Consider the following 27,725-nt stretch of genomic DNA (forward strand, 5'->3'; position numbering starts at 1 on the left):
GTTTGCAACTCCATGGCAATGTGAGTTTGCCCCAATTCATTAAGTACAGTGAAGAAAATAAGTATTTGAACACCCAGCTATATTGCAAGATCTCTTAGAAATCATGGAGGGGTCTGAAATTTTCATCATAGGTGAATGTCCACTGTGAGAGAGATAATCTAAAAAGAAAAATCCAGAAATCACAATGTATGATTTTTTTCTTTAAATGATTTATTTGTGTGATACAGCTGCAATTAAATATTTGAACACCTAAGAAACCATTATTTAGTACAGTAGGCTTTATTTGCAGTTACAGAAGTCAATCGTTTCCTGTAGTTGTTCACCATGTTTGCACACACTGCAGGGGGGGATTTTGGCCCACTCCTCCACACAGATCTTCTCTAGATCAGACAGGTTTCTGGGTTGTCGCTGAGAAACCCTGAGTTTCAGCTCCCTTCAAATATTTTCTATTGGGTTTAGGTCTGGAGACTGTCTAGGCCACACCAAAACTTAAATATGCTTCTTACGGAGACACTCCTTGGTTTTCCTGGCTGTGTGCTCTGGGTAATTGTCAAGTTGAAAGACCCAACCATGACCCATCTTCAATGCTATGATGGAGGGAAAGAGGTTATTCCCCAAAATCTCACAATGCAGGACCACGGTCATCCTCTCCTTAATACAATGCAGTCGTCCTGTCCCACGTGCAGAAAAAAAAAAACACAGCAGGATGCTACCACCCCCATGCTTGACAGTAGGGATAGTGTTCTTGGGATGGAATTCATCATTTGTCTTCCTCCAAACACAGTTAGTGGAATTATGACCAAAACCTTTCATTTTGGTCTCACCTGACCACAAAACTTTCTCCCATGACTCCTCTGTATCATCCAAATGGTCATTGGCAAACTTAAGACTAGACATAAGAAGGGGAACCCTCCATGCCATGCATGATTTCAAACATGACGTCTTAGTGTATTACCAACAGTCACCTTGGAAATGGTGGTCCCAGCTCTTTTCAGGTCATTGACCAAGTCCTGTCGCATAGTCCTGGGCTGATTTCTCACCTTTCTAAGGATCATTGAGACCCCATGAGGTTATATCTTGTATGGGGATCCACTTGGATTGAGATTTACAGTCATGTTTAGCTTCTTCTATTTTCTAATGATTGCTCCAACAGTGGACCTTTTTCACCAAGCTGCTTGGCAATTTTTCCACACCCCCTTCCAGCCGTGTGGAGTTGTACAGTTTTGTCTCTGGTGTCTTTGGACAGCTCTTTGGTTTTGGCCATGTTACAAGTTTGAATCTTACTGATTGTATGGGGTGGACAGGTGTCTTTGTGCAGAGAACAACCTCACAAGTGCATCTGATTAAGGATAATACTTGGAGTGGAGGTGGACTTTTAAAGGCAGACTAACAGGTCTTTGAGGGTCAGAATTGTAACTGATAGACAGGTGTTCAAATACTTATTTGCAGCCATTTCACACAAGTATTTTAAAACTCATACATTGTGATTTCTAGATTTTTCTTTTTAGATTATCTCTCTCACAGTGCACATACCCCTACAATGAAAATTTCAGACCCCTCCATGATTTCCAAGTGCGCTGTAAAGAGATTGATGACCTCTTATTTTATAGAATTTTAATTCTTGGAGGTCACGTGGCCAAATAGTTTTTCCTCTCATGTGCAAATATATTCAAACTTGTGCTCAAAAGCTGCACTGTATTTTTCAACATTTGTTACAGCCGTTTGCTATACACATATTAATTTAGAAATAATGCATCTTTCAATGTAGATTCGTACAATCCTCTCATGTCCACCAGGCTCTAAAGGAGAAGACTGAGCTCCAGGCTCAGCTTGCCACCGTGAATGCTCAGATGCAGGCTCAGAAAGCAGAGGTTCAGTTTAGCCAGGAAAAGCAGTGTGTTCTCACGACAGAAGTCAGGACACTGCAGCAGAGTTGTAGCCAACTCGAGAAGGCAATGATGGATCTGCAGGGCAATTTGGAGAGCAAAAATTCCAGTCTTGCTTCACTGTCCAATGACCTGAAGGTGGCTGAAGACCAATATAACAGGTTGATGGGGAAGGTGGAGGAGATGCAAAAGACTCTCACTTCAAGGGACAATATAGGTGAGCCATCATCATTGGTTTTATTCTTATCACTCATAGTGTTGCATACATTGTCAAAAGTATGGGCTCAACTTCCATATTAAGATTTAATTACGGTTAAGAATGGAAGTTCACTTAAATTCATATGTGAGTCGAGTCAGATAAGCAAATACTTTTGCCAATAATTGTATTGTGTGCGCCGACATGGTGAAAGACTGGTTAGCACATCTGCCTCAGAGTTTTTAGGACTGGGGTTCAAATCCTGGCCCTTCCTGTGGAATTTGCATGTTCTCCCTGTGCCTTTGTGGGTTTTCTCCCAGTTCTCCGTTTTCTTCCCACATCCCAAAATCATAGTTACTTGAAGACCCTAAATTGTCCACAGGTGTGAATGTGTGAATGGTTGGTTGTTTTTATGTGCCCTGCCCCATGAATGGCTCGCAGCCAGTTCAGGAACGGCTCTCTTGCCCAAATAGCTGGAATGGGCTCCGGCACGCCCGTGACCTTAATGCAAGAAATAATAAGATCATAATAAGAATAAGCAGAGCGGAAAATAAGTCAATAAATATATTTTGTATAGCTAACAATACCATTCATCCATTTTGCAGTCCAAGAAATGCGACTGCAAATGGGTGGTCTTCAGAACCAGCTACAACAAGTCCAGCTGGAGCGGAGCACTCTTCAGAGTCGACTTAAAACCTCCCAGGCAGAGATTGACTCACTCCAGCAAGTGAGGCAGTGGTACCAGCAGCAGCTAGGACTGGCTCAGGAAGCCCGAGTGAGACTGCAAAGTGAAATGGCTAGCATGCAGGTAAAATATAAATGGTCTTTGACTTCAAGTTGTACATCAAGATATACATCAAACAACAGCTCTTGTACAGATAAGACATTTCTTCCTTTGTAGGCTGGAAAAATGACCCAGACTGGTGTTCTAGAACATCTCAAGCTAGAGAACGTGACCCTGTCTCATCAACTAACTGAAACCCAACACCGCTCTATCAAAGAAAAAGAGCGTATTGCTGTTCAGCTGCAGAGCATTGAGGTACACTCTTTATCAACAGAACAGAGCATACCTGGGGAGATCATTGGATAAGAAAAGTCTACCCCCTCTTTTTATGGATAGGGCATGCTTCAATGATGGTTTAAAATAAATGAGACCAAGATAAATAATTTTGTAGCTTTTTTCCACCATTAATGCAACATTTAACCAGACTGACATTCCTGCGACATCCCTTCATGCTCTGAAGTCTAGTGACGGTGAAAAGGTCACACCTCCAAAGACGCAAAGTGTTGGTGCTGGCAAGCAGTTCAGAAGAGAAACCAGATATTAAAGTGGGACTGACATCCCTATAAACTTTGTAAAATAGATATAGTAATGAAAAATACATAACAGTATTCACTTTAATGTCTATACGGGGAAAAAAAAGAGCGGAGAGCGTGTCATCCATGCACAAAGTTGCGCAATTGAGTGTCCCTCGACATCCAAGTGGTCGCCATATTAGTCTCGTCCTGTCCTTGACGTCATCGTCATTTCCGCCGCTGAAGACGCGCAGTGCCTGCTACCACGGAAGCCGAACAACAGAGATATTCCCATTTTTCCGACGCCCCTTCTGACACCAAAGCTCTTTTCGAAAAGGACACCACACAACCGAGTGAAGTTACCGGGGCAATGTTACACTATTGTTTCGAGCCCTCAGGGCAATATTACACTATTGTTTCGAGCCAGATTCAGATGATATCCGATCACAGGCAAACCGCATCCCGTCCAATCCACTCCCGCGGCCGAGATGAGCCATCGCTGTGGAGATGAGCCATCGTGGCTCATCGCAGCCGGTGTGGCTTATGACAGAGCCATCGCAGCGGAGATGAGCCATCGCGGCTCATCGCAGCCGGTGTGGCTTATGACAGAGCCGAGCGTTGCTGCTTTAGGGGGGTGTTCACAGTCGAGCCGGGGCACTTTATGCGCGCACACGACTGAGTAACGCATTCTCGGCTGGGTTCTTCAGAGCCGCCCGTCGCAAAGCCCAACGCGCAGCCTTCGCAGAAGCTGTGACTGCCGAACGCTGCGCCTCATCCGGTGTGGCTGAGTTTCAGCGCCCGTGGTGGCATATAAGGAGGGGGTCAAGCCGAGCTATGTTGCTTTTAGGGGTATGGTCAAAGTCGCTGCAGTACGCGATGAACACTATCGAGACACTGTTGGATGGGCGACGTGCACATCGACACATTTCATACGCAGATCTTTTGTTACATTATGAGAGACCGATTACGTGGTCCGCCGCAAACTATTTTTTTTTTAGTCACTGTATGCGCACATCAACACATTTCATAGGCAGATCTTTTGCTACGTTATGAGAGAGACCGATTACATGGTCCACCCCAAACTATTTTTGCTTTTTTTTTGAGCTGTATATACACCTACCTGTTATTTGGAACTCACGAAGCTCTTGTCCTCTGCACCCGTGCAATCCATTTTTCACAACGAACAGGGTCTCTTTCAAACTTATGAAGGGTAATTCCATTCTCCCGAGTGTTCAAGCAATGTCCAGCAATGCAATGATCTGGCATTTTGGCTAACACGAAGGAACAACGAGCTACCTTCCCGGAGGTAAAACTAATGGAAACAAACAAGTCCACAAGGGGGCACCGCTGTCCTTTACGTCACTTCCTGCTTCTTCTCAAAAACAAATCCCTGACAGGATTTTCATGGCGGGACTGATAAAAAGCTGTATACGTCATCATGTTTTATGATGGGGGAAAAAAAACACATGGGACCATATTGGCTGTGGGTTTTTCATTAATAATATACCAAAAATCATCAGTTTGATGACACTTGACCTTTAAGTGCCCCAATATTCCAAATTTCAGCCTTCTAAAGCAAAGCATATATTGATTTATATAGCACATTTCATACGCAAGGTAACTCAATGTGCTTTACATTATTAAAAGCATTTAAATACAAAGAGAGAAGAAATAATAAAATAAAAGTACGATTAAAAACAGCATGCAGTGCAAGAAATATTAAAACATGTTTACGTTGAACTCTGCACTCCACTATTTGACCTGAGCCAGTCGATAACAGATCCCGACTAGGTTTGTATTCTGTAAGCATTTCTTTTATGTATTCATGACCTAAACCATTTAGTGATTTATAAACCAATAGCAGAACTTTAAAATCAGTTCTAAAGCTGATTGGAAGACAGCGTTAAGACTTTAGAATTACAATTATATGCTCTGACCTTTTTTCTGGTCAGAACCCAAGTTGGAGCATTCTGAATGAGCTCGAGCTGTTTGATGCTCTCTTTAGGGAGTCCAGTCAAAATTTTGGAACAAATCAGAATTTCTAGCAGTAAATATTTTCTGAATTCTGCGGACCTCCATTAAAGCTGACTGAATGTTTAATCAAAGCCTTAATATACTGTATAATTCAATTAATACTCTTTATACCAAAGTTTTATTTAGCTTTTTGTATTATTTGAAATGCCTTTTGTAGCACTGTGGGCAATTGAGTGAGTACTGTAATTTCAATCTTCTGTATGTATTGTGCAGGTTGAAGAACTAAGAAAAGAACCTTGAATAGGGCCACAAATTAAAATTTGATCCGATTAAATGTAAAAAATGATCATCTTTCTTAAAATAACCATTAGCTGCAGCCCTAATATTTTGAACATGTCAATTTTTTTTTTTCCTCCACTGAATCTACTTTTATTGTTTACATCTGCACCACTTTTCTCTCATTGCTAATTCGTGTATTGCTGCTCACTTCATTTATCCAGTGGTTTGAGCAGTTGGTGTAAGCATTTCTTGTCTATTATTGTGTACATTGTGTATTCTGTGCTTAAATGAAAGCATGGTAAAGAAATATTAGTCAATCAATTGATCATTCAAAAACTTGGCATTTGAACAGGGGTGTGGATTTTGCATCACTGTAAATTCATGACAAAAATGTCGTGTGCCTTATTTTTAATACTGTACAGTATATGCTTTCTTTCAGATCTTACTTTGATAAAATGTATTGATTATGATATGGATGTTCTGCTACCTATGTTGTAGGTAGACATGATGACTCAAGAAGCTGCTTACAAGCAGATCCAGGATGCCAAAAGTATGGTGGAAGATGATCTGCAACACAAACTACAAGAGTTTGAGGAGGAACGGGAGCGCTTAATAAAACTGGCCAACACAGCAAGTAACTTGGAAATGGAGCTAGAGCAGGTAGTGATTTATTTTCTTTTTCACTTTGTCATTTCATTTGCTGGGAACTAAATTCTACATGTGCTATGCTTATCTATCCATTCTACTAGCTTCATTGTTTGTTTTCAATTGTTAAAGGGGAATTCCGGTGCTTTGGATTGACATTGTATCCAATAGGTCATGTCGTATGTACTTTATCTTGAAAATGTGATTTTAATCTTCTCATGTTTTGAGAAGATTCTTATCGGCAATTACGAATTTTCATGGCCACCACCGTTTTGGCGAGTCACATGACTAACGTGTGCGGATGTGACGTATTAAGTGTGGCAACAAAGAAATTATCGACGATTTGTAGTGTCTACTCATGCAGTACCACGACGATCGGACACGGTAAAATACCTTACTGTATCGCGAAATTTTGCCGAACTTCGGACATAAATAATCCATGTAATTTTGGGTGGCATGTTCTGCCCAGTTAGAGAATCATTTAAGGAACAAAAACTGCAGTGCCTGAAGTAAAGTTACGCAGGCACGGGGAGAACATGCAAACTCCAGAATTCTACTGGGTGGATGAATGGTGTGTCCCGCGCGCTGGCCTCTGCGTAGACTCCCGTCATTCCCGTCCAAAGAACCATCCAAATATTCAATTTTACATCTAATACGTCACATCCGTACACGTAGGTCATGTGACTCACCCATGAAAATTCGTAATTGCCAATAAAAATCTTGTCAAATCACCATTATATGAGAGGATTAACATCGCACTTTCAAGATATAGTACATATGACCTATTGGTTACATTGTTAGTCCAAACCACTGGAATTCCCCTTTAAGCACCAGTGCTAATTGATACCCATTTTTCCTCTTATCTTGCCATGATGAGTTTTTTTCCCCCTTTGTATTTAGATGAAGTTGAACCTTTCTCAGAAGGACATCCAGCTGCACTCTCTCCAGAAAGAACATCTGGACCTGATGCGCCAGCTAACCACCACTCAGGAGAACCTTCATACCAAAGAGCAGTTAATCAACCAGCTCGAGGCTCGATACCTAGAGCTGGAAGCCCAGCTAGCTGAGCTGCAGACGGAGAACAATAGCAAAGATGACAGCATCCAGTACCTTCAGAACGAGAAGATTGTTCTTGAGGTAGCTTTGCAGACAGCCCGAGCCGACAAGAGCCACCTTGATGAAAATGCGGAATGGCTTGGAGAGGATGTTTTGCTGGCCTCGGATGTGTTAGATCAGCTCAAACAGGAAGTTCAGGTTAAAACTAATCAGGTGCGAAACACAGTTAGCTTTCTTTTTAATGTATGACTGAATTCGCATAAAAATAAAGACAAATGTACTTCTGTTAACCTTACGATAAACTGTGACGTAACGTTAACTTTACAATTGAATTTCATGAGTGTTTTAAGTGTTTTTAAAAAAAAGAAATGTGTGTGTGTATATATATATATATATATATGTATATATATATACACACACACATATCAGTAACAATACGTTTTAGAGGCTGTAATTTGTTTACATTCAACAATGTTGTGCAAAGTTTTTTAGATATTTAGATTTCATATTTGAAGTACTGTATGATGGATATTTGTTTTGTTACAGATTGAAAAGCTACAGCAAGAAAATGGTTCCTTGAAAAAACAAGCTCAAAAACTGAAAGATCAGTTCCAACAACAAAAGGTAAAAAATGTGCTTTATCCTTATCATTTTATAACACCGACTGCTACATTAATGTTTTGTAAGTAATTTTAACAACTGTGGAGAGAAGAAATAAGGAAAAAATTAACACAATCATAGGGCCAACCTCAACATCTTCATTTCTGCGACCTCAAGTTCTGCTTCCTATTGTTTCCACTGGGGCACCGTCTCTAATTCGTACTTCACCACTGTTTGATACATTTTGCCCTTCATCCTAGCGGATACTCTTCTGTCACATTGAACACCAATCACCTTCCACCAACTGTTCCACCTCGCTTGGACCCGTTTCTTCACTTCCTTACCACACCCTCCATTGCTCTGTATTGTTGACCCCAAGTATTTGAAGTCATCGACCTTCGCTATCTCTTCTCACTGGAGCTTCACTCTTCCTCCTCCGCCCCTCTCATTCACGCAGATATTTTGTTTTACTACAGCTAATCTTCATTCCTCTCCTTTCCAGTGCGTATCTCCATCTTTGTAACTGTTCCCTGCTTTCACTGCGGATCACAATATCTGCGAACAACATATGGTCCAAGGGGAATCCAGTCCAACCTTGTCTGTCAGCCTATCCATGACTACCGCAAACAGGAAGGGGCTCAGCACTGAACCCTGAAGCTTTCCCACCACTACCTTAAATTCTTTTGAAACACCAACGGCACATCTCACTGCTGTTCTGCTACCCTCATACATGTCCTGTACTATTCTCCGCCACACCAGACTTGCGCATGCAGTACCATAGTTCCTATCTTGGTACTCTGTCATAGGCTTTCTCTAGGGATACAAAGATACAATGTAGCTCCTTCTGACCTTCTCTGTACTTTTCCACGAGCATGCTCAAGGAAAATAGTGCATCTGTGGCACTCTTTCTAGGCATGAAACCATGCTGTTGCTCGCAGATACTGACTTCTGTCCTTAGTCTAGCCTCCACTACTCTTTCCCATAACTTCATTGTGTGTCTTATCTTTATTCCTCTGTAGTTTCCACAGTTCTGAACATCGCCTTTGTTCTTAAAAATGGGGACAAGCACCCTTTTCCTCCATTCTTCTGGCATCTTCTCTCCCGCTAGTATTCTATCCTTTTTTCATTCTGTTCAGTGCCTTTCAAACTTCTCCCTTACAAATCAAACCCACATGCCGGTCATTCACGCTTGCCTCTTCTACTCTACCTTCTCTCCCATTTTCTTCATTAACTTCTTAGAGTACTCTTTCCATCTACTTAGCACACTACTGGCACCAGTCACACATTTCCATCGCTATCCTTAATCACTTTTACTTGCTGCACATTCTTCCCATCTCTATCCCTCTGTCTGGCCAACCTGTAGAGCTCCTTTTCTCCTTCTTTTGTATCCAACCTGGAGTATATGTCGTCATATGCCTCTTGTTTAGCTTTCGCCACCTCTACCCTTTGCCCTACGGCGCATCTCATTGTATTCTTTACGCCTCTCCTCAGTCCTCTCCATGTCCCACTTCTTCTTTGCTAATCTCTTACCTCGGATGACATTTTGAATTTTGGGGTTCCACCGCCAAGTCTCCTTCTCCCTTTTCCTACCAGAAGACACCCCAAGTACTCTCCTGCTTGCCTCTCTGAATACCTTGGCAGTAGTATTCCAATCTTCTGGGAGCTCTTTCTGTCCATCTAGAGCCTGTCTCATCTCTTTCCGGAAGGCCACACAACATTCTTCCTTTCTCAACTTCCACCACCTGATTCTCTGCTTTACCTTTTGTCTTCTTAGTCTTCCTACCCACCACCATCCTATGCTGTCGAGCTACACTCTTCCCCACCACAACCTTCCAGTCTGTAACCTTCAGATTACACCGTCTGCACAAAATATAATCCACCTGCGTGCTTCTACCTCCACTCTTGTAAATCAGTCTATGTTCCACTCTTCTGGAAACAAGTGTTCACAACTGCCAATTCCATCCTCTTTGCGAAGTCCACCACCATCTGCCCCTCAAAGTTCCTTTGCTGAATGCCGTACTTACCCATCACTTCTTCATCACACCGATCACATCACTCACTCACTAAATCACACGCTCAGGACTACTTCGTCAAGTTCCTTCCAGAATTCCTCTTTCAACTCGAGTTCACATCTTACCTGTGGGGCATAGCCGCTAATCACATTATACACAATACTCTCGATTTCAGCCTCATCACTTGATCTGATACTCTTTTCACCTCAAAGACATTAATTGACAAAAATATTAAGGCTTCAGTCGATCCAGGCTGTTTACTCTGTTGAATGACTTTTGGCTAACTATTCAGATGTGTCTAGTGGAAATATGTCATGTCAAATAATGTTTTGTCTTTAAAGGTGATGGTGGAAGCTTACCGTCGGGATGCAAATTCCAAAGATCAGTTGATCAGTGAGCTCAAGTCAACTAAAAAGCGTCTTTTGGCAGAGGTGAAGGACCTAAAACAAGAGCTTCTGGATGTTGAAGGGGAGAAGCAGAAGGCTGAATTACAGCAGACCCATCTACAGAAAGAATTGCTTAGAGTGCAAGAACAGATTAGTAACATGGAAAGTCATCTGCAAGACATTCAGAGAGAACGAAACCAGCTTGAAACACAGATACAGGTAAAAAAGGGTGCAATTACTCCTTCAGTGCCGTTTTTTTTTTTTTTTAATCTCATTTTCCTTCACAGTCCTTGCAGTTTGATCAGAGTCAGCTTGTGGCTGTGACAGAAGAAAATGAAAGTCTTAGGAAACAAGTTGAGAAAATGGAAACAGAAGCCAAAAAGTGAGTCATGTATTGCAAAAAGCAAGTTTCTTTCGGCTTGTCCCTTTCGGGGTCGCCACAGCGTGTCATCTCAGATGAACGCATATATATGTTTGGCACAATTTTTACGCCGGATGCCCTTCCTGACGCAACCCTTCTCAGGGAATGGAGGCCCCCGTGGGATACGAACCCACAACCCCTGTTTTGCCAAACCAGTGCTCTAAACCACTGAGCTACAGGGCCTCTGTATTTCAAAAAGCAAAGTGGTGCTTAAATAAAACATGCTTCATTGGTTTGGACCCGAATAAGTATCTCTTCATATTTAATTATTAAAAAATATATATTGTTGCTCTGCTCATGAATTGCAGCTGTGACATCACAAAGACTCTTACATACAGACTGAGCATGTTGTCAAGTTATTTGTATGAATGTGAATTCTGTCACCACTCGTGGTAATAAAGCCACTAAAGTTCATAAGCAACTGTGTCATCCTTGACCACATATGAGGGCATTGCAACACCTTCAATTATGGGAAGCTATCCCCTTGATTTAACAAATTTTATCATTTGCTTGAAACAGAGCCATCTCTGAGCAAAAAGTGCGTATGAAGCGGCTGGGGACCGATTTGACCAGTGCTCAGAAGGAGATGAAGGCCAAACACAAGGCATACGAGAATGCTGTGAGCATCCTGAGTCGGAGGCTGCAAGAGGCCCTGACTGACAAGGAGACGACTGAGGCTGAGCTGGTCAAGCTCAAAGCTCAGGTGTCGGTTGGTGAAAACAACCACATCCTGCAGGTATAAACCTACCCTCTCTTTACACACCTTGAAATATTTGACTTCACTACTGTACAGATTTTCCCTAGCTTTCCAGCTGGAGTGAAAGCATCAGCAATAGTAAATCAGTCAATGGTGTCTGTCACTGCCAGTCTTGTAGAAAGTACCTGAAAACGGTACTTTAACAAGATAACCAGCATCTTAACGGAGAATGACTTTGGTTGGTATAAAGTCACCTTGTGGAATATTAAGTCTGACAGTATCAGACATTTGAGTAATTTAATCTGAGTAATGCCCTTTGTAGTGAATTTACAAAAGTGTTCTATGTATAGTGCACATGGATGTACTGTGTCAGGTATCACTGAAATAAAAAGGTGATAATCCAAATATGTGATTTTTTTTTCTTTTTTTTTAACATGAAAAAATGCTTTTGTAAAGGCCTATTAACCTCTCATTGCATGGAATCAATGAATTTCCGTTACTTCAGTAAATAATTACATAATAATTACAAAAAAATAATTACTATTATTGTCAAATATAGGCATTATAAAACACTTAATATATCTGTTACCCAGGAGAAGATTGAATCACTTCAGACTGGGCTTCAGGTTGTGACCAAAAGCAAGGCAATGTTAGAAAAAGAACTTGAGGAAGTCATCAACCTCACGTCCACAGAGTTAGAGGAGTACCAAGAGAAGGTCCTGGAGTTAGAAGATGAGGTGCGCTATCAAATATGTGGACAGTGCTAAATTTGAGAATTCACATAATACTTTTTAAGGTTTTACTATATTTTGCTTCTTAAATGGCCTTTTGTCATTTTTTTCAAAGCTTCAAGAGTCACGGTGCTTTAAGAAGCGGATCAGAAAATTAGAAGAGGCCAACAAGAAGCTCGCACTTGAGCTGGAACATGAAAAAGGAAAATTGGCTGGACTGACGAAGTCCCACAGTACACTGCGGGAGCATGCCAATATCTTGGAATCTGCGTTAGCAAAGCGAGAGGCTGATCTTGTACAGCTGAACCTGCAGGTAAAAAAAAAGTCTGTTTTATGTCCACTGTGGATAAAATTTGCATTGAGTTTCTTGTGATTAAACAAGCATAAAAGATCCTCTTCCTTATACATGGTTCTTTCATACACCCGCATATTCAGGTTCAAGCTGTTCTAAAGCGCAAAGAGGAGGAGGACCAACAAATGAAGCAGGTGGTACAAAATCTTCAGCTTGCCTTGGAAAAAGAGAAAACCAAAGTAAAAGATCTTAAAGAACAGGTACAAGTTCTCAATGCTATCAGAATTGAAGATTTGGATTTTTTGTAGTGAGGCGTTATATTTATGCTTTGGTGAATCTTTGGTGATGAATTACACAATGTGTCTGTCCAGGTGGCAACTGCAAAGGCTGAAGGAGCCCACAATCGGAGGCACTACAAGGCTGCCGTGTTGGAACTCTCAGAGATCAAGAAAGACCTGCAGGCCAAGGAGGACTTAGTCAAAGCTCTGCAACATGAAGCCCACAAACTACAGTATGTATAATAGTGTGTTACAGAATACAGATGTCTATGGTAATTCATCCATCCATCTACCACTTATCTGAGGTCAATAGCTTAGCGGGGGTCACCCATACTTTCCTTTCCCAAGCCACTTTATCCAACTTTTTGGGGAATCTCAAGTCGTTCCCAGCCCAGCCGAGACACATAGTCTCTCTGGCGTGTTCTGAGTCGTCCCCTGGGTCTCTTTCCGGTGCGACTTGCCCGGAACACCTCACAAGGGAGGCATCCGGATCAGATGCCCCAGCAACCTCATCTGGCTCCTCTCAGTGCAGAGGAGCAGCGGCTCAACACAGAGCCCCTTCCAGATGACCGAGCTTCTCACCCTATCCAAAGGGAGAGCCCGGACACCCTACGGAGGAAACTCATTTCGGCTGCTTGTATCCCAGATCTTGTTCTTTCGGTAACGACCCACACCTCATGACCATAGGTGAGGGTGGGAACAGATCGATTGGTAAATCGAGAGCTTCACCTTTCAACTTAGTTCCTTCTTTACCAGAACAGACACAAAGTCCGCATCACTGCAGGCGGTGGATGGATCTGCCTATCTATCACATTCCATTCTTCCATCACTCTTGAACAAATCCGCAAGATATTTGAACTCCTCCACTTGGGCAAGATCTCATCCCTGACCTGGAGAGGGCACGCCACCCTTTGCCAACTGAGGACCATGTTCTCAGATTGGAGAACTGCTCTGGTGAGAGTTGGAGATCACAGCTTGATGAAGAACCACATTATCTGCAAAAAGGAGAGATGCAATACTGAGGCTACACAACCGGAGCCCCTCTACGCCTCGGCTGCGGCTAGAAATTCTTCCCATAAAAGTTATGAACAGAATCTAAAAAAGGGCAATCTTGGCGGAGCCCAACCCTCACCGGAAACGAGTTCGACTTTCTGCCGGACCAAACTCCGACACCGGTCATCCAGGGACCAAACAGCCCTAATGAGTAGGTTCAGTACCCCATCCCCTGAAGCACACCACAGGACCTCCTGTTGAACCTTGGGTGAAATGGTGCCAAGTGCACGTGGACACCTTTATGCTTGAACATGGTGTTAGTTATGGAAAATCCGTAAGGAGCACAGAAATCCAATAACAAAACACCACTCAGGTTGTTATCCGTGGGAGCGTTGCGTCAAATAAGTGCCCTTCCATCTCTCACTGTCATTGCCCACGTAAGCATTGAAGTCCCCCAGCAGAACGATTGAGTCCCCAGCGGGAATGCTCTCAAGCGCCCCCTCTAAGGACTGCAAAAGGGGTGGGAACTTTGAACTGCTGTTGGGTGCAAAGGCACAAACAACAGTCAGGACCCGTCCTACCACCCGTTGGTGGAGGGAGGCTACTCTTGTCCACTACTGTGAACCCCGATGTACACGCGTCAAGCTGGGGGGGGCAAAAAGTATACCCTCACCTGCTTGGCGCCTCTCACTGTGGTCGACTCTAGAGTGGAAGAGAGTCCGCCCCTCCCAAGAAGACTCGTACCAGAACCCAAGTGTAGTGGCGAGTCCCACTACAGCTAGTCAGAACTTCTCAACCTCACACACCAGCTCGGGCTTCTTCTCTGCCAGAGAGGACATTCCACATCCATAGAGAGACAGCTCTGTAGCCAGGGAGCAGATTGCCAAGGTCCCATCCTTCGGCCACCGCCCACCTCACACTTCACCCAACCCCTATTCCCTCTGCCACAGTGAGCCCATGAGAAAGGGGAACCATGTTACCCTTTCAGATTGTGCTTGGCTACCATGATCTCGCTTTCGACGCCCACCTCCAGAGGAGGGGCCGGAGACTCTCATCCGGGTAAGGGAAGCCTCAATCCATTTAAGTTGTTCATCATAGGAATCTAGCTATCCTTTGTCTGGTCCCCACTGAGGATCTGTTTGTCTTGCGTGAGCCTAGCATGGGGGTGAAGCCCCTGGCAACCCAGCTCATAGGATCATTGGAACACACAAACCCTTCCACCATGATACGGTGACTTCTTCCAGAAATGGGTCTATGAAAATTACATCCAGTAAATAGCGATATTGTTGCGAAGGAAAGAGTGGATATGTATCTCACATTTTTTGTGACACTACCAATCAAGCTAAAGTTGAGATTTCAAGAAATGCAATTTGCAGCAAGATTTAATGAATTTTAAGTGTTCTTGTTTCATTACAAAATATATAAAAAGCTTACTTTTATTTTTTTGTTAAACAATGTATGTAAATATTTGTTTTATTTGATTTTAAGTAAGTCTTATGACAAAACAATGTTCTTTTTCTATTGTGTATATTTTGGTTTGAAAACATTTTTTTTCATTCATATTTTTTTCGATACTAAACTGTCAAACGCGACCAACAAAACAAGTGACATCACTTAATTTACATGGAAACAGACACATTTTTAAAGGAAATTTTCCCAAAGGTTTTTAGAAACCTTTTGCAACACTGTTTCTTATTGACAATATCCACAGATACCAGGATGAGAAGCATGCTGAAGAGATCTCCAGTTTCCAAGAGGAGCTAGCTGAAGCCCATTCCCGCCTCCAGATCCTCCAGAAAAAATTAGATGAAGAGCTATCAAAGAAGCCCCTCAATAATCAAGAGGTAAAAGGAGTTGTTGGTTTTATTTCCATATTGTTGCAGGAGAGACTAATTGTTGGACTTAATGATAGAAATTAGTTTGTCAGGTTTTACTGTAGCTGGAATGAAAGAAGTTGTTTTTATATTTTTTATAGATTTTTACAGCTACAAATAAAATCCTAAAGGTAAATATTGAAATGTGCTGAAGCCAACACATCTCATCCAAATTTGAATGCTGGGAACTCACAGGTTGAGGACCTTAAGTGGGAGGTGGAAAAAAGGCAGCGGGAGATTGAAAATCAGAAGCAGCAGTTGGAGATGATGGAGGAGTGCCAGCACAGGGAGCTGGACAGCCTTCAGACAGCTTTACAGGCAAGTATTTATTTAAGTGATAAATGTGAACTCTAACTAAAGCCAAAAAATAGTGTCAGGCAAATTTGTGACCAAAGCAGTAATTTATGTCATATTCACCACCTGCTCTTTTATAAATGGGTGGATTTATTTCAGTGTTATCTGTCACAGAATATAAAGGTAGAGTTGGAGACAGTCCAGGAGGAGCTGAGTTGTACAAGGAAGGACAAGTTTATGCTACAAGCTAAAGTAGGTGAGCTGAAAAACAGCATGAAGACCATCCTGCTACAAAACCAGCAACTCAAGCAGGATCTCAAACAGAACCGTCTACGGAAGGTGATGCAGCCTTTTGCTTGGCTTTGGTGTCAGTAGGGTCTGTTATATTTGTCGTTCAATAAATGAAGTAGGAATATTAGTTTATTGTATTATGTAACCTACTTTTAGGTGATTGGTTCTTTGTTGATACAGAAATGAGTAATACTCAATGCAAGTAATATTTTTTTTCAACTGTAACACAATAATGGTACAATGGGAAGGATTGTTTCAGTTTATAGACATTTCTCATTGGCAATTGGTTATTTGCTAGCAAAGGCTATTTATTATTTTCTTTGAGGAAGCTAATGATATCCCTGCAATTATGATGTTTCAAACAGCAACGGATGGAGTTAAAGACTGAGGTGACCTCATCTAACCCAGTGACACCGGTAAAGATACCTGACTGCCCTGTGCCTGCCTCACTGCTTGATGAGTTGCTAAAACCATCAACATCGGTCAACAAGGAGCCCCTCAACAACTTGCACAACTGTTTGCGGCAGCTCAAGTAAGATACCCTGTTATAGAGGTATTCAAAAACTCTTTGGGTCTAGGGATCTCTACCAGGGGAGAAATTCTTCAAGGACCCCTCATTGTTGGGTTAATTAAACATAACTACCATGGGAAAATCATAATGCCAGAGATCAGGACTGTCAAAATCATTTTAGTTCATGGGCCACATTAACTCCCAATTTGTTCTGGAGTCGGCTGGACCAGTGTACTCGTGGCCTAATAAGCTATAAATGTCCCGTTTACTTGATTGAGATGTTACTATATTAAATAACCTACAGTCATGGTTTGATCATGACGTGAACGTCTGTACCCCTACCGATCTGAGGAGTTGCATGCTGGTATAGCTAAGACAAGGCATGCAAAATCCTCTTGGACCCACCACATCCTGGTCAGCACCTCTTTGAACTCGTTTCCTCAGGTAGGAGCAATCCAAACTAAAACCAGCAGACGTTTCAACCTTCTTTCCTCTTGACGTATACAATTAGTGTATTGTGCCACACACACACGTCTCTGTTGAGACACGTCTACATTTTGTGTACTCCCTTTAACAGCTTCATAAAACATCTGTTTCTGACCAATAGTGGCAACTTTTGTGCATCAGAATTCTGCACTATTGTCACTGCACCAGACTATTGTCATTTTAAGATGCATTTACAGTGCCTTGTGAAAGTATTCGGGGGCCCTTGACCTTTTCAACCTTTCGCCACATTTCAGGCTTCAAACAAGAAAAAATTAACATTTTTTGTCAAGAACCAACAAATGGGACACAATCGTGAATTGTACAAGATTTATTGGATATTTTAAACTTTTTTTAACAAATAAAAACCTGAAAGTCGGGCATGCAGTTATTATTCAGCCCCCTTGCATTAATATTTTGTAGCGCCACCTTTTTCTTGCGATTTTAGCTCCAAGTCGCTTGGGGTATGTGTGTACCAGTTTTGTACATCAAGAGACTGAAAAAAACAGCCCGAGCTCAGTGAGGTTGGATGGAGATTCTTTGTAAACACCAGTCTTCAGCTCTGCCCCCAGATTCTTGATTGGATTCAGGTCTGGACTTTGACTTGGCCATTCTAACACCTGGATACATTTATTTGGGAACCATTCCATTGTTTCAGGTCTTTTGCAGACTCCAACAGGCTTCCTTCCTGAATGGTCCTGAATTTGCCTCCATTCATCTTCCCATCAAATTTAACCATCTTCCCCGTCCCTGCTGAAGAAAGGCAGACCCAAACCATGAGGCCACTACCACCATGTTTGACAGTGGGTATGGTGTGTTCAGGGTGATGAGCTGTGTTGCTTTTACGTCAAACATCGTTTTGAATTGTGGCCAAAAAGTTAGATTTTGCTTTCATCTGACCAGAGCACCTTCTTCCACGTTTGGTGTGTCTCCCAGGTGGCTTGTGGCAAACTTTAAATATTTTTTTTATGAATATCTTTGAGAAATGGCTTTCTTCTTGACACTCTTCAACAAAACCCAGAATTGTGCAGCGTACAACTGATTGTTGTCCTATGGAGAGATTCTCCCACCTTAGCTGTATATCTCTGGAGTTCATTCAGAGTGATCATCCGCCTCTTGGCTGCATCTCTGATCAGTCTTCTCCTTGTTCAAGGTCAAAGTTTAGAGTGATGGCTGGGTATTGGTAGATTTGCAGTGGTCTGATACTCTTTCCATTTCAATATGATTGCTTGCACAGTGCTCCTTGAGATGTTTAAAGTTTGGGAAATCTTTTTGTATCCAAATCCAACTAAACGTCTCCACAACAATATCTCGGACTTGCCCGGTGTGTTCCTTGGTGTAGCTGCCAAGTGTCAGTTTTAATACTTGAGTTAATTTCATTGTATATTTATTTATTTGAATTAAACTGTGAATTATAGTAAAGAAGAATGTATGTTATTGAGAGAAAACATTTTTCATTAGTTCATTTTTATGTAGCGGAACCTTGTCCACCCATTTTGTTTGTGTCAGGACGCTTATTTTGGGGCACTTCCTTTACTAAACAGTATAACAGCGACAAACTTTCGACCCGAGTTAGTTAGAGCAAGAGAAGCAAGAAGAATAACTCCCTTTGGTCAGTAGGTAAATGAGTTCTTACAGCATATTTGGCAGATGTGTCATATTTTGACATCAAAGCATCTTGGCATGTTGGCATATAAGCTTGTTGACGTGCTAATAAAGGCCTGTGAAAAAGAGCAACTTGTCCGGAGTGACTGAACTGGCGTTACAGTAACAACGCGTACAAACCCAGGAGTTAGAACACATCCTGCCCGGCATTGAGAACTCATTCGGCTCGAAGTAAGAACTCAGCCTCCACGACGTGAGGTGGAAGGTCGAGTAAGAGCTCATCCTGCCCAAAGTAGAACTACAACTTGTGCGCCTGCCTCAATCTTCCCGACACGTGGACGACGTTTAAACCTGCTTCAACCTGCCCGACGTTAAGATTCCTCGACGTGTGGGACTGCCATCCGACGGACCTCCAAGCAAGTTATGTAGTGTCGAAGCAACTAAGATTGTGCTCTCACTGGTAAAACAAGCAAACAGCGAGCAGAGTTCAAAAGCATTGTGTGGTTAACTACAAGTAAACATTTAAACAATTTGAATGTAAGAAGGTTTAGCTTATCTGCTTAAAGGGTTTCTAAAAGAGTGAAGTTTCCCGGTTGTGGGTACACAATAGCAACCAAGCTGTTTCTGATTTCATTATATTTATTCTTTAGCCAAACGTTATTTTTGATGCTGCTAAGGTAACATGGTGGTGTGATTAATTGCAAGTGAAAACAAGTTCATTTGGGCCCCAAGAAATGTTTTTTCTGACTTATTTAGACAGTAAAATTTGTTGGTTATGCTTAAGGAAGTTAACTAGATAAATATGGCTTTCTATCTTTAATACTGAAGTTATAGAAGTCATGAGGTTTTAATGATGCTAATTCAAATTCATTAGGAAAGAAAGATTGGCATTGAAACACAAGCTGCTGCTCAAGAGGAACTAAGAAGAAGTCAGAGAGCTCAAGCACTGACTGAAAAAGGGAAAGAACTCCCAAGAAAACAAATCAAGAACGCTTTTGAAAGGTTTCACAACTGCATACAAGGAGTGGAAGTCTCTTATGAGGGATGCTAACATTAGATGATGGAACCCTTTCCAATGAGATACTACAAGACCAAATGACTAAAATACACAATGCCTCATCAGAAGTGAAAGATGCATATGAAGCACTTCGCCAACATAATACACCCGATGGACAGACTCATCGTCGCGTAGACACGTGATGCTCTCACCAAACAGATCCTGCAATGGGATCTGATCGGAAAGACATAAAGAAGCAGGCTGGGTTGAGACTGATTCGACATTCTTATCTGCAGCCTCCCAAATATCTAACGTGAACTCAAAGGGAAGTAAGTCAGTAGTAAGTTCAAGCTTAAAATCAGGACATTCAAGTCAGTATTCTGTAAGGATACAAGAAGCTGTAGCATAGTTAGCTGCAACTCGATCCACTTTGCATGTACTGCTATTAATGGGACGTAACAAACAAGAGCTTGAAATGCTGGAAAATTAAAACAGAAAAACTTGCTCTTCAAGAAGCTGAATTGCTGCTAGGCTAAAACCTCTGGAAGATAAGCGAATGCAAATGAAGCATTTATATATAGTTAACAACATGAATGCAGCGAAAGCGAGACTCCAAGCCTATCCACAAGAAGTAGACTCAGATCAAGAAATATCAGAATGGCTTCATTGACCTGAGCACAAGAAACCTGCATCTAAATTAGATCTTCCAGTGCATTTGTACCCTCAAACTAGTTCACGTTCATCCTGTTGTGTTAAACCCAAATGCCTTCTGCCCATCAAGAACACAACACTGCAGCACTCGCCAGTTTGATTGCAAAAGCAATCAATGTAAGCCGTCTGCCGGTACCAGAGCCTGCACTGTTCAGTGGAGACCCACTAAGTTACAAGGACTGGAAAAGGTTGTTTCAAACTGATCGACAGGAAGAACATTCCAGTAAATGAAAAGGTCTACTACCTACGCAAATATGTTGGTGAACCTGCAAAAAAAAAAGCTATTGAGATATTTTCTGATTGGTACAGCTTACCATTCAGCATGGAACGTTTTAGAAGAAAGATATGGAAGCTCATTCATAATTGGTAAAGCCTTTAGAGATAAGCACACATCATGGCCAAAGATAGGACTTAAGGATAGTCTTGAGCTAAGAGTTCTCAGACTTTCTGTGAGGTTGGGAAGCGGCAATGTGTGATTTAAGAATTGGGAACTCTGAATGACTGGTGAAAATCAGAGGATATTGGCTAAACTTCCTGATTGGTTAACAGCCAGATGGAACAGAAAAATAATTGAGATTGAAGAAAAAAAAAAAAACATTTCCAAGCTTTGCTCAGTTTGAATTTGTCGGAAGGGAAGCCAAGATAGCCTGTAATCCTGCGACATCCCTTCATGCTCTGAAGTCTAGTGAGGGTGAAAAGGTCACACCTCCAAAGACGCAAAGTGTTGGTGCTGGCAAGCAGTTCAGAAGAGAAACAGGATATTAAAGTGGGACTGACATCCCTATAAACTTTCTAAAATAGATATTGTAATGAGAAATACATATAACAGTATTCACTTCAATGTCTATACGGGGAAAAAAAAGTGAGCGGAGAACGCATCCATGCACAAAGTTGCGCAATTGAGTGTCCCTCGACATCCAAGTGGTCGCTATATTAGTCGCGTCCTCTGTCCTTGACGTTATCGTCACTTCCGCCGTTGGAAATGCGCAGTGCCTGCTACTATGGAAGCCAGACAACAGAGATATATTCCCATTTTTCCGACGCCCCTTCTGACACCGAAGCTCTTTTCGCAAAGGACAACACCACACAACCGAGTGAAGTTACCGAGGCAATATTACACTATTGTTTCGAGCCCTCAGGGCTATATTACATTATTGTTTTGAGCCATATTCAAATGATAATCCGATCACGGCCAAACCGCATCCTGTCCGATCCACTCCCGCGGCGGAGTTGAGCCATTGCGGCTCATCGCAGCCGGCCGGTGTGGCTTATGACAGAGCCGAGCTGTGCTGCTTTAGCGGGGTGCTCGCAGTCGAGCCGGGGCGCTTTGTGCGTGCACGTGACTGTATACACACCTACCTGTTATTTGGAACCCACGAAGCTCTCATCCTCAGCACCCGTGCAATCCATTTTTCACAACGAACAGGGTGTCTTTCAAACTTATGAAGGGTAATTCCATTCTCCCGAGTGTTCAAGCAATGTCCAGCAATGCAATGAGCCGGCATTTTGGCTAACACGAAGGAACAACGAGCTACCTTCCCAGAGGTAAAACTAATGGAAAGAAACAAGTCCACGAGGGGGCCTTTACATCACTTCCTGCTTCTTCTCAATAACAAATCCCTGAGAGGATTTTCATGGCGGGAGTTACAAAAAGCTGTATGCGTCAAAATCATGTTTTGTGGTTGGGGGAAAAAAACACATGGGACCATATTGGCTGTGGGTTTTTCATTAATATACCAAAAATCATCCGTTTGACGACACTTGACCTTTAAGGTTTGTGCATTTTGTGAGAAGCTAAATCACAGCATTCAAACGTCGAAAATTTATGGACAAGTCAATTTCAGAAAGAGTCAAATTTGTGCAAACTAATAAAATGTGTTTCGGATGTCTGAAACCAGAACACCTTTCGAAGAACTGTGAAATGACGAATGTCTGCGACACATCCAAACAAAAGCATCAAACATGTCTGCACAAAGATCAAGTCAAAGAGGACAGAAAGGAAGAACATTGTGCAATCAAGGAAAATGGACACTGTGAAATGGCAAACAACAGGAAATGTGCTGAGAATCATCTCAAACGTTTGAAAAGGATATTTGAAAGAGACAAGCATTACCGCAAAGACTACGGAGCCTTCATAGTGGAGAGATCAAGGTGGGAGACTTTTCCGTTGCAGACCCAGAAGTACGCAAGGCTTTTGTGAACAAGACTTAAACAGAAAGTTCAAAAGTTGCTCAAAGACTCTTCGTAATGTTTATTTATTTTTGTCCTAAATTTTGATTTTGTCATAGTCTATGTCCTTGGTCATGCTAAATCAACTACCGGAGATAAGTTCCACGTGTTTTTGACATGCTTGACAGCATTTATGCATGGCATGGAAGGTTCCCCTGCTTAAACCAGCACAGGTCAAGGCCCGTCTTAAGTTTGCCAATGACAATTTGGATGATACAGAGGAGTCATGGAGAACATCAGATGAGAACAAAATGTTAACTTTTTGTCCATAATTCCACTAACTGTGTTTGGAGGAAGACGAATGATGAGTTCCATCCCAAGAACACCATCCCTACTGTCAAGCATGAGGGTAGTAGCATGCTTTGGGGGTGTGTTTCAGCACATGGGACAGGACGCCTGCACTGTATTAAGGAGAGGATGACTGTGGCCATGTTTTGTGAGATTTTGGGGAACAACCTCTTTCCTTCAGTCAGCATTGAAGATGGGTCATGGGTGAGTCTTTCAACATGACAATGACCCGAAGCACACAGCCAGGAAAACCTAGGAGTGGCTCCGTAAGAAGCATATCAAGGTTCTGGTGTGGCCTAGCCAGTCTCTAGACCTAAACCCAATAAAAAATCTTCGAAGGGAGCTGAAACTCCGTATTTCTCAGCGAAAGCCCGGAACCCTGTCTGATTTAGATAAGATCTGTGTAGAGGAGTGGGCCAAAATCCCTCCTGCAGTATGTGCAAACCTGGTGAACAACTACAGGAAAAGTTTGACTTCTGTATATGCAAAAAAAAGGCTATTGTACCAAATATTAACATTGGTTTTCTCAGGTGTTCAAATACTTGTTTGCAGCTGTATCACATAAATCTTTAAAAAAAAAAAAAATCATACATCGTGATTTTTGGATTTTTCTTTTGGCATTATCTCTCTCACAGTGGACGTGCACCTACCATGAAAATTTCAGACCCCTCCATGATTTCTAAGTGGGAGAACTTGCAATAGAGCAAGGTGTTCAAATAGTTATTTTCTTCACTGTATGCTGTTTCCAGGGCAGTTCTTAAGTGATGACCACACGAATAGCTTTGCCTAGTGTGCATATAAATCTTTTCAGCTGTAGCATTAGCTTGAGGCCACAGTGGTGTGATCCTGTGATGTTTTAATCTGAGACAGACGGCCAACTGGGAAAACTAGTAACTGTTAAATGGGAGACCATTGTCTGATTTTAGAATTCAAGGAATCCCAAACATGGAAAATTGTTTGTATTGTGTGTAATCATCAGTGATGAGTAGATACTCTGCAGTTGGAAGTGGTCCAAAGAAGCCTCCACGAACGCTGTGTCATGGAGTTTCTGGTAACTGACATCTTCAGTGGCTCAGTGTGTGTCAATGGTGTGTTAACTTGACAAGACAATTGAGTACTGCTGCTTCTGCTTTGCACTCAATGTCAGGAAACCATACCTTGGTTTTGAGCAATGCTTTTGTCGTGACAATGCCCGGATATCCTTTAAGCTCATCTGCCACGGTGGTGGAATATTATGGTGTACATGACGCTTTCATGACGATCTTGAGCAGGTCCTCTGCTTTGGAGGTCCTATAACTCTGAATATTGAGGCAGTCTCCTTTAATCACATAGACTCTGTATTGTACCACGTTCTGTCCCTTTTTCACATTGCACTTGAACGCACTGCTCACAGGTAACGAGATATTACAGCGAAAGGGGTATATTTTGATTGTAGTGAGACTACGTTGCGGACGTGGCAGCAGTTTTTTAAAACTTGTCTCGCTCATGCAGTTTGCTGATGCACTGGAATCATTGAAAACATAAAAATTGTTGCTATTGCTATTGTTGCTAAAACTACAAGCGACGTTCTCCCCTGGTAGAAAACAAGAGCGGGCTAGCCAACAACTTAAATAGCTTTTAATGCAGATTTGAAATGGACACTTCCACAGCACACACCCACCAAGCCGCACCACCTTCCACTCCACCATTTAACATCCATGAAAATGACGTTAGACAGATCTTCAAACAACAAAAGATCAACAAAGCGCCGGGCCCAGACCTTGTGACCTTGTGTGAAGTACCAACCCGCTTCAAACGCTTCTCCATTATACTGGTGCCCCAAAAATCAGCAGGTCTCAGGTCTTCATGACTACAGGCCTGTTGCCTTGACATCTGTGGCCATGAAGTCCTTTGAACGCCTTGTGCTGGACCACCTCAAGAGCGTCACAGTTCCACAACTGGACCCACTGCAGTTTGCTCATCAAGCAAACAAATCTCCGGACGATGCCGTCAACATGGGTCTGCACTTCATCCTTGAACATCTTGACAGTGAGGGTACCTATGCGACAATCCTGTTCGTGGACTTCAGCTCAGTGTCTCGCCTGCCATCTCCTGGTGGATCGAGAACTTCCTGACGGGCAGGAAACAGCAGGTGAGGCTGGGGGAACACAATCTCATCCACGAATACTATCAGGACTGGGGCACCCCAAGGTTGTGTCCTCCCCTCTGCTCTTCTCGCTCTACACAAACAACTGCATCACGTGGCATCTGACTATCAAACTGAAGTTCGCAGATGACACCACAGTCATCGGCCTCATCTAAGACGGCGACAAGTCTGGGTATCAACAGGAAGTGGCGAGACTGGCGCTTTGATGTGGTCAACACAATCTGGCGTTGAACACTCTAAAGCATGGGTCGGAAACTTTTTTGACTGAGAGCCAAAAATGCCATATATTTTAAAACATAATTTCAAAAGAACTAGTGTATGTAATATTTAAAAAAAAAAACTAAATACAAGTGTATTGGTGCATTTATGTAAAACAAACACTTTTAGAGTACAACAAATAGGGGGAGGCTATAAATGCCTTTTTGGAGGAAAAACACCCGGGAATGAGTTTAAATAAACCCTTATTATACATAAGATATCTAAATGTTATTTCTCTCTGTGATTTTGCTTCTTGCGGCTACTTTCATTTTATGAAATGCATGACTATATCCTTAAAATCGTTATTTTGTGGAAATATTCAGAATGCATCCTTGTATGTCTGACACATGTCAGGCTATTCACATTCAGCTATTGGATATAGTGTCAGGGAAGTTGCTCCATGGCCAAACAAAAGTCTGACAGTGTAACTGTAGATCTGTACTTGGTCTTGCCTAACAGAACCTTAAGATTGTCACTGTTCAGGAGTCAGCTTCTTCTCGTTTTGACCTTCAGTGTTGAACATCCTGAAGACATGGCTTGTTCTGGGTAGTGACACTGAGGTATCGCTGGCATACTTCGTCTTTCATTCTCTTGGTCTTTGTCTTTAGGTCATCTGCTGTATTCTGAAGGTACTCATCAACATGTTCAGCTGCTGTGAATGGTCCACCTTGGTCCTTCAGTCTGTCCAAAATATTTGGTTTTCTGTTCTCAACATGCAGTAGATTAGCTTCCTTCTTACTAAGCCTAGCAGCTCTAAGATACTGCTGGCGTTTGTTCCGGTCTCCAGTAATATCTGTAATTTTGACCACTGGGCCCATTTTACAGAAATCACTTGAAGCATCTTTTTGGCGCAAGTCTTTAGTCAGCTTTAGTATATTGCCATGAGATACAGTGTCCAAACTAGGCTGCTTCTTTAGCCGCTGATCTGTATTTCCACACTGCCTTTCCAACTGCAAGTTGTGAACAGGAGCCTTGCTGATTTTCTGGGCCTGTTCAAACACTGGATATTCTTTCTCATATCCTCCAAAATCACAATATTTGCCCCTCTGCATGCCAAGGACATCAGCCATTTTGGGAAGAATTCTGTTTGCCAAAGATACACATTCTTTGGTACGTGTAGTTGCTATCTCTTTGACAGATTCGACTATATCAAGCTTGTAGTTTGCCTTGACTGCATCAAAGAGAATCTGAGAAATTCCACTTAAAGTAGGTTGCTGGAAACAGAAGAATTCTTCATCAACTTCTGTGTTCTGGAGATCACTGTGGAGTGATGCAAAGAATTCTGCAAGGCTTGTATGTGTTGCTTTGCTTGAAATTGTCTTTGCATGAAATGGAGCAACAAGGTGCAAGCCAAAGGCAGCAACAACAGCAATAACCACTTTGGCGTATTCAAAAGCTAACGCATCTCGAACAAGGCTGGCTAGCTTGTTGGTAATGTACTCATGGATACTCAGGAAGCTTCTGAAATCATCCCAGTGGCAATGGCACATGATAGCACATGATTTTAAAAGCGCACCAAAACGGGCATCCTTCATTAGAAATAGATGAGTTGGCTTGGCTTTCTGCTGCTTGAAGACTTTGAAATCCTTATAGTAGTTCCAAGGTTTTTGAATGCTGTCTGGTCCAAAGAGACTCAGTGCCCAGAAGACAGTTGTCATGGAGACTATCTTTTCTTTGGTCAATATCCAGGTCTAAAAGGAAACCATTGAATAGGTTTTGCATTCCCATCTTATCCTCAATACTGTTGACAACTTTGGACAATCCACGATCACATCCAAGTGTTGTGTGACTACCACAAAAGATTTGTCCTGCTGTTTCATCTCGGTTGAACTTAATTACCAGTGCAGCCGCCACACCTTTGTTGTGAGCAGTGAAGTCAGTCATGTGAACATCTACAGCTTTGTAGAGTTCCTCTGCTGTATATCCAGATGCAACTTCTAGAAGTCCCGTGTGACTTACATCAATGGAAAAATTATACTTGGAGAATTATGGTTTTGGTAGTGGTCAAACGATAACTTGGTATTGTTAATGGTCAATCAAGTGGCAAGTTTTCCTTTAAATCTTGTAGACCTTCACTAGTCAAATGAGTAATTGAATGCATGCATTCAGTTTGGCCACATAATGGTCTACATGATATTGATGATAAACTCTGTTATTTATGCAAAAATGTGCGTATCTGTGTTTTTCACATATATGCCAGTAGCCAAGAGAAGCCAACTCTAAATGAAAAATGATGTTGAAAAATGTAGTTTTTATGAGTATGTGGTTAATTTGAATTAATTCCAGGTATTTTGCA

General features: G+C 42.1%; 1 protein-coding gene and 1 non-coding gene across 4 annotated transcripts in view; one reads left to right on the top strand and one right to left on the bottom strand.

The window, feature by feature from the left end:
* golga3 (golgin A3) overlaps positions 1-27,725 on the top strand; it is a 43,694-nt gene that overhangs the window by 7,088 nt on the left and 8,881 nt on the right. For all 3 annotated transcript variants that reach the window (XM_061815977.1, XM_061815976.1, XM_061815978.1), the window contains exons 7-23: positions 1,797-2,103; positions 2,688-2,890; positions 2,984-3,121; positions 6,130-6,291; positions 7,177-7,545; positions 7,879-7,956; positions 10,286-10,549; positions 10,618-10,712; positions 11,271-11,487; positions 12,042-12,185; positions 12,295-12,492; positions 12,615-12,731; positions 12,843-12,982; positions 15,454-15,586; positions 15,812-15,934; positions 16,085-16,249; positions 16,567-16,733. In XM_061815977.1, coding sequence (XP_061671961.1) covers positions 1,797-2,103; positions 2,688-2,890; positions 2,984-3,121; positions 6,130-6,291; positions 7,177-7,545; positions 7,879-7,956; positions 10,286-10,549; positions 10,618-10,712; positions 11,271-11,487; positions 12,042-12,185; positions 12,295-12,492; positions 12,615-12,731; positions 12,843-12,982; positions 15,454-15,586; positions 15,812-15,934; positions 16,085-16,249; positions 16,567-16,733 — 3,020 coding nt within the window. The remainder of the gene's footprint in view (positions 1-1,796; positions 2,104-2,687; positions 2,891-2,983; positions 3,122-6,129; positions 6,292-7,176; positions 7,546-7,878; positions 7,957-10,285; positions 10,550-10,617; positions 10,713-11,270; positions 11,488-12,041; positions 12,186-12,294; positions 12,493-12,614; positions 12,732-12,842; positions 12,983-15,453; positions 15,587-15,811; positions 15,935-16,084; positions 16,250-16,566; positions 16,734-27,725) is intronic.
* trnaa-ggc (transfer RNA alanine (anticodon GGC)) lies at positions 10,861-10,934 on the bottom strand. The gene has a single exon. It is a non-coding gene; the product is annotated as a tRNA-Ala (tRNA).

This window comes from Syngnathoides biaculeatus, chromosome 4 (genome assembly GCF_019802595.1).
Source record: "Syngnathoides biaculeatus isolate LvHL_M chromosome 4, ASM1980259v1, whole genome shotgun sequence".
Lineage (NCBI taxonomy): Eukaryota > Metazoa > Chordata > Actinopteri > Syngnathiformes > Syngnathidae > Syngnathoides > Syngnathoides biaculeatus.